Raw genomic sequence first — 12611 nt, forward strand, 5'->3', positions numbered from 1 at the left:
GTCATTCCTGTACATTTTGTGCCTGGTATACATTGTACATTCCTATACATTTTGTACCTGTCTTATCATTCCACCAGGTTTCTGTGATGCCTATTATATCTGTATCCTCTGTTAATACCAGGCACTCAGGTACACCCATCTTAGTATGAATTACTATGAGGAACTCCTTGAATTTGTATACAAATGTTTATAAAATTTGTCAATGTGTAGTTGCCCGCTTTGAAGTGCTTTAATTGAATGGGACTCTTTTGACTTTCTCTTCAGTTCCTACCTGTATTTTATCAACGTCTATCCTCTTCTCTTTACTAGGATATACAGAAATCCCTTTAATAAACCAATCCCTAAGGAATGTCCGTCTGAGCTGTATGCTCCTTTGCACCTGTCAGCTTTCCCCTAGCCCTTATTTTATAAACTCTTCTGACCTTTTTCATTTTTACATGCTAGCAATCTGGTTGCATCTGAAGAAGTGGGTTTTTTACCCATGAAAGCATATGCCCAAATAAATGTTAGTCTTTAAGGTGCCACTGGACTCCTCATTGTTTTTGTGGATACAGACTAACATGGCTAGCCCCGATACTATTTTTATCTAGGTGCCCCAAGAGGTCCACAACCTTTGCACCCAGCAGTCAATTCACCATGCAGTTCTCCTAGTTATCACAAACCCAACTACCTATATTTCTAATAATCAAATCCCTGCATTACTATTGTCTGTCTCTTCCTAATAACTGGGGTCCCCTTCCCTGGAGAGGGGTATCCTTGGTGTGAGAGGAAACCATGACATCATCTGGAAGGAGGTCCCAGCTTTGGCATCTTTATGTCTGCTCCAGTTTGATGATCTTTCCCAGGAACTTTCATTCTCCTCAACAACACAGAGGCTGTCAGACTGGGGGTGGAATCCTAGAATATCAGGGTTGGAAGCGACCTCAGGAGGTCATCTGGTCCAACTCCCTGCTCAAAACAGGACCAATCCCCAACTAACTGTGTTCCTGAAAGTCTCCTCTATGTACCTCTCTCTCCTGAGAGACTTGGTACTTGGTCTCTGAGGGCCATGTGTTGCTTTTATGATATGCACATATGCCACCTGCCCACAAGGCAGGCAATCATACATGCTGCATTCAGTGCAATAAACTGGATAGTCCCCAGACTTCTGCAGCCATTATTTTTATTTTGCGGGATGTTTTATTGCTTCTTTTTGTTTGTTTGTTTGTTTGGGGGGGGAGGGGCGATTAACCTAAGTTTAGTGTGTGTATGTTAGGTGTACCTGTCTCTCAATCCCCTCACAAAAAATCCCATTTGCTAGCTCCTCTGGTTGCTTAAGAGGGTTTGAAGAGGCAGCTTTCTCCCTCAGTTAGCCCTGCCCTGCTTGTCAAGCAATCCTAAAGGGATTAAGGATCAAATGATAGGCTAGATTCTTGTCAGTAAACTTTCAGCCTAGCCATGCAGGTCACTTGGCGCAGTACATAGCTTCCAAAGCAGACCATGCCAAACTGAATGCAAGCAAGCATCCAGCAAACTCACCCACAGGTCATGTAGTCTCTCCTCCTTCACCTGGAGAACTCCCTTGCAGAAAACTCCCATCTGCTACTCCTGTTCACTCTGCGCAGAGAATATCAAACTGGATTGCCCAGTGCATCCAAACATACTATCAGCTAGCAAGTAGGTAAACATCCAACAAGATTCAGGCCCAGTCCACTAGACTTGTCCAGAGCCGCCCAGAGGATTCAGGGGGCCTGGGGTCTTCGCCGCCGAATTGCCGCTGAAGACCCAGCACTTCAGCGGCGGGTCCTGGGGCAGAAGAACCCCCTGCCGCTACATTGCCACTGAAGACCCACCCTGATACCTGCTGCTGAAGTGACGGAAGGACCCCCGCTGTGGGTCTTCGGGGCACTTCGGTGGCAGGTCCCAGAGCAGAAGGACCCCCCTGGCTGCTGAATTGCCGCCGATGCCCCGGAGTGGAAGAAGCTCCGGGGGCCTGGGCCCTGCGAGAGTTTTCTGGGCTGCTCCAGGGCCCCCATAAAACTCTTGTTGGGGCCCTTGCAGGGCCTGGGTCAAATTGCCCCACTGGGCGGCCCTGCTACAGTCCATCTCTGTGGTCTCCCTAGCAAGACTGAGTAGCCGAGATGCTTGCAAAGTGAAAACCTGGCTGTCAAGTATATGCATTTTCTAAGCACTACACAGTGGTGCAAGCAGCCAGGGGTACGGCAGGTTTTGGGAGATTAGTACTACAATCACAGAAACTCCCAATACCCCTGCCACGAGTGAGGGTCACAGCTGGGGAGTCACCAGCTGTGGAATATGCACACTGACTAGCACTTGAAGAAAAAGAGGTTGGCTACCTGTACAGTAGTGAATGTTCTTTGAGATGGTAAGTCCATATACATATTCCACATGCCACCCTTGCTGCTTCAGAGTCTAGATGTCATGAGCCTTTGTGGTGGAGAAGGAACTGGGTGTGGCAGGGTGTTTCTGCCCTTTGTACCCTCCCATAAGGAAGGGAGGGGGTCATAAACTGCAGTGAGGAATACGGCTGACTAGGACATTCTGATGGGTGCACGCTGGATGTGCACTTAGCAACTGTGGACTCTGTACATGGACATTGTATCTCAAAGAACATCCATTGCTGATAGGGAAACTAAATCAGAAAAGGGTGGACAGAGTTGATCACACAAATTTAGCCATAAATACCCACTTCTCTTGTCTTTTATAGGCCAGTATCCTCTCCACTGGACCATGCTGTCTGTGTATGACAGTTACCTTTATCCCACAGGCCAAGGATCATCAAATTTCATCATAGCTGACTACATCATAATAGTATCTTGTGACTTACCCACCTTCGATTTTCAGAGATCACTTCATATCCCATCCACATTGTAAAACATCCCTGTGGCAACTACAGCCATTGCTTACATTGGGAAAGAACTTTGTGGGTTTTTAGATGTCTTCAAGTGCAGTTTAGCAGCAGAAAAGAAGCACCATGTAACCAGCAAGTACTCTGTGGACCACCAGAGATCATGGACCATAATTTGGGAACTGCTACTCGATGCTATCTATGGAGTAATGTAGGTGTGTGTGATACTTAAAAATAAACTGGTAGATCCATACCCATAGGATTTTACATTCCAAATTGTATTTAATAGAGCAAGAAGTGATAGATAAAAGCTACAGCAGTTGAAAGGTCCTGATATATTGATGTTTATGCCCTTCTAGACACTTCTGTTTTTGTAGTTAACTTTGTTTACATTTAATGGTCAGGATATTATGAGCATTGAGTGCTGAAGAAAATTTTTTTGAAATCCCCTGAGAGAAGACAGGGGAAGTCTGAAGACCTGATTTGTTAATCATACAGTTAATACCCTTTTTAGGAAGGGTATTTAATTTGATAAATACAGTTGTATATAAATATTGTGATGCCTGTTTCTAGCAAGATGCAACCAGCATCTCAAAACTACAGAATGAAATATGTATATTGTGTATATCATTTCATTCAACATTAATATGGACCACATTAGTATAAAGTATTGGTGCCTATTTGAGATGGCCTTGTTGCTTCAAAGTGGGAAGCAGTGTGTTATACAGATCATCCCAAACAAGTGTCAATAAAACCCTTATACTACTCCATGTATTCACATCATGGTTTATACAAGTATATTAGAAATATTTAGAATTTTAACAGTTTTATTGGTACTGTTTTTTCATGTCTGCTTTTCAAGGCAGGATCCCTCAGTACCATGAGCTTATCTGTGCAGGCTACCACGAGCAAACTCGTAACTTTAGAAATGTCTAAATATGACCTCCAGCCAGCTTTTCTTTACCTATATTCTCTTGACTCAACAGGACCTTCTAGGGCTAGAAGAGTTTCCACTGGAATATTGAAAGAGAAGATACCAAGTGGTCTGAAACTCCCATGTCCAGCCCTGGTTGCAATATTAAACTTTAAACCTGTAACAGTGACACGCTTCCCAGAGGTACCCAGTGTTATGAGCCACCTCATTACCACCTAACCTTAGCGTGAGGAAATCTTGTCTGTGCCCACCGGGCATCAGCTCCCTAACTCCAGTAGCCACAGACAACACACACATTCCCCTCTAGGCCTTGCAGGCCCTACTGTCTCTGTACTGGTTAGCATCAGGAACAGCTCAAGCCCTCCAAGCATCTCCCTGTTCCGCTGGATGCTCTCAGTATTTAGTTCCACTGCTTCCAAAGAAAGAGTACCCCCCCAGCTTACCTGTTTCATGTCAGATCACTGCTTCACTTAGTTTCAGATCTAAGTGGTGTGTGCTGTGTTTATTTAATCAACCACAGAGATTCAAATAATAGCAAGTAGAAGTAGTGAAAATAGGGTGTGGGGGGTACACATTCATAACATGCATGCTAGAACCTAGGCTTTATTAATAAGATACTCATGTATTCTGTTTTATAGCCAGGCTGGCTGTTAGCATGTTTGTCTTATGAAAGGAGGTTGTTAGCTTGCCTCTTTGGTGAGGGATCCTTTGTGCTTTCTTGTACCCCTAGATATCCCCTAAGAATCCTTTGTCCTTAGTCAGGAAGAGGCTACTCCTTGCTCTTTTTGTCCTGTAAATTTCCTCTCCCCTAGATTTTCCAGTCTCTCCTTCCCCCCCACCCCTGCCTATGGCTCAGTATGCAAATAGGCATATGTTGAGAGGCATACAATGCCCATAAGACCAGACAGGCAGATAAGCATCAGTTACTTCATGTCTGAAAGGAACATATCTGAGACATGTTACTCCTGGTGACCTGCCTTACCTTTAAGGCCTTAAGAACATAATTTTCTGCATCAAGGTATAACTTCTTAAATATTATCCTTACTAACATTTAGCAATGATCATGATAGCCAGCGGGCTACAGTTCTTGGTGGAGACCTCGTTCATCACCTTTTGGTGAACTATGATGCATGTATCTGACTCAGGAGATCCCTATAAAACCCTGTGCACCCCTGATGCCCTTTGCCAGTGTTGACCAAGAAGTTCCCGGGTCACAGGCAGTACAGACTATTATAAGTATAGGCCTCAAACTAGTGTGATTCTGAGGGAAATTTGGAAAACTCCATCTCTTTCATGGTGTGGGCAGCTGGTGTTTTTTTGTTTTTTTTTTTTTTTTAAATGGCAGCTGTCTGAAGCTGCTCAGATGTTTGGAATGTTACAGGCAGTCCCAGTGGAGATGAATTTGTGAGCAGAGTGTGGGTGAGGTGGCCAAAGGTGCATGTAAAATGGATAGCACCACACATGTACATAAAATGAGTATTAAAAAAAACCCAGACATTTCAATATATAAATGTAACTTTTCCATTGCTGATTCTTGGAAACTTTCCATTTAGCAGTTTAAATACAATTCCAATGGATTTTGTTTCCAGAGGAGGAAATAAAATTTGTTTAGAGTTTATACTACACGGCACTTGTAACTAGTACCAGACTTAGAGTGATAGCTTATTGGGCAGGTATGCCTAACTAAAGCCAGATTTACCACATCTGTCATACAGTCTTTAACTGTAAGAGCTAGTTGAGGGAATTACAGTTTTACACACATCAAGGAATGCCACAAAGCAAAACAGGATTTACATTTTAGTTTCAAGAGCTGCAAGACACACTAGGTATAGAACTATATAAACTTTGTTCATTCTATAGTTGGGACTAGGATTTACTCTGGTATAGTCCCTAATCCCTTCACATCCCCACACAACCTTCAAAATTATAAGAAAAAAGTTGATTTGGACAAACTTTCTATGTATTTTTGTGCCATTAAAACAGATCAGTTTGAAAAAAGGCCAGACACTAGTTATTCAGCCTTCCTACTTCATCCGGCAATGAGGTCATAATTGTGCTTACAACCTACCTGTTGCCATTGAGATAACTGATGTCACAAATTTAGAATGACTACTTCTTGAGTGTTCCATGAAGTTTTTAGTGGGATGATCCTTGCTTAAACATAGATCTTTCATTAATACCAAACAGCTGGAAAAATGAACAAATCTAAACTAATTTCTCTTTGTAGATGACTTTTAAAGCTTCTGCATTAATTTTTAATCATATTTTAAATTAAAATCTTGCAAAGCATGTATTTATTTCTACTTTGACACTCCACCCTGAAGTACTACAATGTCACACTGCATAAAACTTGAAATGAAATGCCTATGATAGTTTTGATTGGGCCACTCAAACTTCATCACATCTTCATTTCACATTTCAGTTTCAAGTCTTGCAAGTTTGGTTTTATTTTTGTAGAACTCCACATATGTTTAGGACTACAGTTGCCTCAGCACCTAGCTATTGCGTTTAATACGAAGCTATATGACAGAAGTGGTAAGTCTAGTTATTGTTTAATGTATCTACCTAATATGCTTGCATTTTAAGTATTGCATTCAGATTTTATAAAAGCCTGGAAAAACTAGAAGGAGCCCTTATTTTTCTATATCTGGAGACAAAGGTTTAGTGTCTGTTTTCCTTGAAGGTTTTGTAACTAACAAGGAAATTCTTTAAAGAACCAGAAAAACTCTTTGACAATTATCTGATTTAAATTGTCTGTCTGTTTTTAGTTTATATACAGACTTAAAAAAAAAAGTCTATTCTTTTTTACAGGGGGTCTAGTGATGATAAATGTATGAAGAGGTTTTGGTAGAGTTCAACAACCATGGCTGTAGTACTACTTAATTTTCTGCTCTTGTGCTCTCAAAATTTTCATTTTCCATAAATCTGTCTCTGGGAAAATCTAATTGTCTTCAGTGTAACTGACGTAGCAATTCAGCTAATGTCGGCAGCAGTGAATTTTAAACAGGCTACTTGAATTTGGATGTGTTGGTAACTGGTAAAGCCCAAATTTACCATTATGCTAGGCACTGTTTGAATGATAAACCCAGTGCTGGCTTTTAGCAAGTGGACAGTACAGGGTGGATTTGTACCCAAGTAGATTGTGCTCAAAATCAATGAGAATTAGGTTCCTAGCTCAATTAGGTGCTTTTGAAAATCTAACATATCTAACCAGAGCCAGCATACGCTGGGCAGATTAGGGCCCTGGAGTTCTGTGGGTACACAGAATGCCCTTTGTGAGGACCTGGCATTCTAGGAGGCGAGCAGGCCTGGGCTAGCCTGCCCCAAAACACTTAGCAAAGGAGAATGCTGCTTACCCATATGGCTGACTTAGAAGTGCTTTCATTTTCATTTCCTTTCATTCAGCACCATTTCATTTCCTTTCATTCAGCACCATCAGTCCCATGGAACTTGGAGGGAAGACAGAGTCTTGGTTGGCTGGGTGCTTTTCCTGTGGCATTGCTGTAGTGGCATTGTGGCATTGCAAGAAGTATACTTAGGCTCTGCTCACCTTTCAGATGGCACACAGGTCTCACGAGTTTCCTGCCTCTAACCATCCAGGAATTGCTTCTCCCTGTGACCAATACTGATTCTCAGGCCTTGTCTATACTTAAAATTTATATTGGCATAGCTATGTTGGTTGAAGTGTGAAAAAATCCTATCCCTGGCTGACATAGCTATGCCAGTAAAAATGTTAAGTGTCGAGTAGCTTTGCTGACAGAAGAGTACTTTTGTTGGCATAGCTAACATCATTTAGAGTAAGTCTACACATAAACCACTATGGTGGTGCAGCTGCATCACTGAAGCACTTTAGTGAAGACACTGTCTACACCAACTGGAGGGGTTCTCCCTTTGGCATTGGTACTCTACCTCCCTGAGAGGTGGTAGCTAGGTTGACGAGAATTTTCCTGTTGACCTAGCACTGTCTCACCCCAGGGTTAAGTTAGTTTAACTACATCACTCAGGGTGTGGATTTTTCACACCACTGAGTGACACATCTGTACCAACCTAATTTCCTAGTGTAGAGAGGGTTGCTAACCCTCCAGGATTGACCTGGTGTCTCTGGGAATTGGCATCATTCTCCCAGTGACTACTGAAAGCAATCTGGGGGATTTGTATAGGTCATTTTAAAAAAGGATATTACATCATGTTGGAAGAAAAAAAAATAATCTCCCAGAATAGCTTCAGTCAGAGTTGGCAACCCTGAGTGTAGACCAGGTCTCAGAGAGGTGATGTTCCTACACCAAACAGGGAAAACTCCTGTTGGTTTATGCTGTGTCTACACTAAGAGGCTATGCCAGCACAGCTCTGCAGTGTAGACATCATCTTACATAATGTAAAGGCAAAGGGTGCAAAGCATTGATTAGAAGTATTTGGAGCTGGCTGGACTCAAGTCTGGTTTACACTATAGACCTATATTGGTATAACTGTCGCTTGGGTGTGAAAAATCACACCCCTGAACAACACAGTTATACCGACCTAACCCCCGGAGTAGACAGTGCTATGTTGGCGGGAGTTTCTCCCGCCGACATGACTACCACCTCTGGGGCAGATGGATTAATATGCTGATTGGAGAGCTCTCTCCCCTCAGTTTAGAGCATCTTTATTAAAGTGCTAAAGCAGCACAGCTGCATCAGTGCAGATGTACCAATACAGCATTTTAAGTCTCTTTGGGAAGCTGGGGAAAGAAAAAACTGCCAGGTTGGAGATGAGGAGTCAAATAGCACCGGTAAGGGAGAAGAAAGGGAAGTAACACCAAGAAAAGGCCCAAGAGAGCTTGGAGACCTATGGAGGTAAAAAGGAAAAACATTGGTGGAGAGAGTAGCCGGAAAGAAGAATTGGGTAGTCACACAAGCAGAGTTAAAGAGGATTAACTAAGAATTGGAGTGAAGTTTTACAAATGAGAAGTTTGTAACATTGGAGGCAGGGAGGAGGAAAAACAAACACTCAGGGATAAAACAAATCAATGAACAAATATATGCAAGTGTAAATTTAATTTAGTAGAGAACAAGGATCCTGAAAGTGGCTATGGAAAACTGCCTCAAAATAATTAAACAGAAAAGGGAAAACAAAATACAAGGTAGACTAAGTCTTAGTTTGCATAGTTCAATAACTGATAGTAAATAGTACTTAACTATGTACACAGCACTACAGTGAGATCTATTTAGATAATAAAAACTCTGCAGTATTCACTATTTCATTGTCAGATCTGTAGTGGGCACTGATGTTAGTGCTATGACTCATCCTTTCCTCACACTCTTCATTTGAGGAAAAACTGCATCCTGGTAAATTCCATTGAACAAGTATGAAATTCTAATACCCTAAAGAGCAACTTATGGCTGTGGTTTTGTCTTGATCAGGAGAAAGTGTAGTTTTCAATCCTGTTGTTCACACAAGTTAGAAAACTCCTCCTAATGCTTAATATGAGGCTACAACAGTCATCTAACAAGCCTTTGAATATGTTAGCATGAGTCTTAACCAGCATTAAGAGGAGTCTTCAATTAATTGAATTAAGCTAACTTGACTGAGCTAAAATGACAGCATTGCACCCTTTTCCGCCTTTAAAATAGGTCATATTCATATACATATGGTGTGCCGGTCTGCTCAGTACATAATCTCTCTAAATTTAAGACCAGTCCTATAGTTTAGGATCATATATAGGTGTCCTTCACTTGATTTTAAACTAGACAGGAGCAGACTTCTTCAGCAACACTTTTTTACCCTGTCTCTCTAGGCTCAATGTAATAACCTCACTTTATTTTCCATTTGTATCAAAAGAGGATGTGTTAAGCAAACTTCTAACCTTCATATGCTAAATCTTTTTTCTTTTGGTATTGTTATAATTTAGGCAAACGAATCTGAAGAGAATGTGTAGGTAGGTCTTTATATGAAGCACAGTCAGTGAAGGACTTGCTTGAAAAGTCCAAATGTTACACCATATGAGTTGACAATTTTTGGAAAAACACTCACTATTTACTCATGAGCAAACTAGGCATTACAGCTGTGTGATCAAAGTAGGAGATGGATGAAAGTTGCACTTAATGCTAAATGAATGGCTACCTAACTAATGGCTACATCTAACTCTTTTGGGCTTTAATTGTCTTTAAGAGCAATGTCTCATAGGGTACGTCCAGACTGCCCGCCGAATTGGCAGGTAGCGATCAGTCTATCGGGGATCGATATATCGCATCTCGTCTAGACACAATATATTGATTCCCCAAATGCACTCCTGTCGACCCCGGAACTCCACCAGGGCGAGTGGCGGTAGCGGAATCAACGGGGGAGTCGCAGCCGTCAATCCTGCGACATGAGGACCGGAGGCAAATCGAAAAAAGATACGTCGACTTCAGCTACGCTATTTCCGTAGGTGAAGTTGCATATCTTACATCGAGCCCCCCACACACACCAGGCCATAGTTTCACTCACTCTTCAGTGAGTGAAGGAATTGAGATTTGGAAGGAATATTTGCCACCTCCTTTATCCTCCTCTAATTAAGTAATCTGACAAGTGGGTTTCTTATCAAGAGTCCTAAACTAAATTGCAGTAGGAATAAATAGGAGAGAAATGTATTCTAGAGGTGGGGTTTTCTGTGAGCACTTCTCCATCCCTGGCTCTAAGCATGGCAATGTTAATGTTTGAATTTAACTACCATAGATGTTTGTGTAGTTGCTACTCCAAAAAAAAATCTGAATGGTTTTGTACAACTGTATTATGTTTCTAATATAGTACAAGTGAGAGCAAAGGAGACAATGTTCACAGTGAGGCTTTTTGCAAGTGATGGGTTTATTAGAAATGCAAGTTTGGGTACTCATCATGTTAAACTTAGAGTTTACATTGCATTCTCACTGGTGCATAATTTTGTTTTTCTATCCAGTTCAGGTCTCAGGTCAGTTATTTTTGTGTATACAAATTTAAGTGAAGGCCTGGTATATCTAGTTCAGAAAGCTAAAAATACACCCCATTATCCATGGAGAAGGTCAGATTTTCCTTTACTGTACCAGCTGATATTTGAGTAAGTGGCAATCGATCAGTCTAATGCCTGCTTCTCATTTTTACATAAATGAAGGGCTGTGGCTTTAAGTAATCACTGGCTGCCTGTGCCAAGTGCAGAAGCTGCAATATCTGCCTCTGGTGGGAGAGCGCAGTACAAGAAGTACGGTAACCTGCAAAGCTTGAAGTAAGGCTGAAGCAAGGTCCAATGGAGCCCTTCCTAGTAGTGTCTTATATCTAGCTAGACCAGTTTGGTTTGTGGTGTTGCCAGTACCACCTGTATCCCTGTTACATGTGCAGGGGGGAAAGTGGAGAGACAGAAGCTGGAAAATGGGCTGCTCTAGCAGCAAAATGTGCCTCTATTCTCAATGTGCTGCAACAAGGGTAATTAGTATTTGTTTTATAGTGCTTTTCTGGAAGAATGTCAGGGAATTTCGGCAGTGGCTGACTGCAGGGAAGGTGACATGCTCCAGCCGCAAGCAATTCCTGACGGGAAAGCCTGAATCTTATGATCTCTGCAACATTATGCTGTCCACAGCAGTGGTTGCGTCTGGAGGATTCTGTTCATGAAGTGAACATTGAGCTGTGAAATACCTTTAATGTAGTTATGCTGTGGGTTGTCCTCCTTGAATCTGATTCTTAGACTGTGTTCTATGCAGCAGCTAGTTTCAGGTTTTTTGGCTGTCTTTCGGTTGTGAGCAGAATATAAGGAGCAAAAGAAGTAGTATTTTTTTTTTCCTGGCTTTTAAGTTGAATAACTAGCTGATTCTTGCTTTAAAAAGCTCTAGTTAGTCTTCCTGAATGCCAGCACTACTTCTATATTTTTATATTTTCTTTCTATTCTGTTTTTTTAAACCTAGAAGTTAAATCTGAGTATTTTAGCAGTCACTGAATATATAAAATCTATTAATGAAAAAATGGCGATAGTTTAAAAGTGGATTTTACCTTTCCTTCATAGAAGATTGAGCCTCTAGCAAAGTTTAGCTTTGTTTACATTCAGCACAAAGTACATATGATGACTAGATCATAGTATAAATATTTAAGTTTGTGTTTGAAAGAGGCATGCATCATATGTCCTATGCATGCATTAGTTGAAACTTTGTGGATCAATATACAGTTACACGCATGAGGGGGGAAAAAAATCCTAAATACTATCATCTAATTGCTGCAAACTAAGATTTAATTGGATTGTTAACTTGGGAAAACTAGGGAGGCTGTTTAAAGAATAACTTCCATAACGACTAAGGAACATCTGTGTGTTTGTAACAACAAAGCTGTTACCCTAAATGATTCATTTCTTGGCTTCTCACTTTTGCCTTGTTTTCCTACAGATAATGTGAGTTAATTATTAGAAGGTGCTCTATTCAAAACACTAGTAACCAAATGTGGGGTTTTCTTTCTTTCCTGTTTTTTTTTTTTTTTTTTTTTTTTTTTTTTTTTTACAGAGGGAGGAAGCACTAAAACAGCATAAAGAGCTATCTCAAGAATTCCTCAACCTTAGAGGAGAGCTGGGTAAGAAGTTATTTTCCCAATTTTAGGGGGGAGGGGAGGCAGTGCGGCAAGAGTTGTTTTGTAAAGACAGATGTCATGGTATTGTTACAGAAGTCATTAATTCCCTGGCTGAATTCTGTTCAAATGCTTAAAAGCTGCATTACTCTGGAGTCTTGACAGCATGACCCTGGGTTCACTGAATTCCTGGCGCTGATCTGACTAAGCCTGCAGGGCCTCCTCAGGAAGCATGTATCTGATGACCAAAACATTCGCTTTCCAAAGAGGGGGGGATGTTTTACAGTATTCATA

The 12611-nt window shown here is 41.3% G+C and overlaps 1 protein-coding gene across 5 annotated transcripts in view; it reads left to right on the top strand.

The window, feature by feature from the left end:
* MTUS1 (microtubule associated scaffold protein 1) overlaps positions 1–12611 on the top strand; it is a 199851-nt gene that overhangs the window by 153542 nt on the left and 33698 nt on the right. For 4 of the 5 annotated variants that reach the window (XM_032798203.2, XM_032798200.2, XM_075066429.1 and 1 more), the window contains one exon: positions 12257–12323. In XM_032798203.2, the coding sequence (XP_032654094.1) occupies positions 12257–12323 (67 nt within the window). Of the gene's footprint in view, positions 1–11020; positions 11196–12256; positions 12324–12611 lie in introns of those variants that run through there. The other variant, XM_032798202.2, reaches the window with a different exon arrangement.

Source organism: Chelonoidis abingdonii, chromosome 5 (genome assembly GCF_003597395.2).
Source record: "Chelonoidis abingdonii isolate Lonesome George chromosome 5, CheloAbing_2.0, whole genome shotgun sequence".
Classification (NCBI taxonomy): Eukaryota; Metazoa; Chordata; order Testudines; family Testudinidae; genus Chelonoidis; species Chelonoidis abingdonii.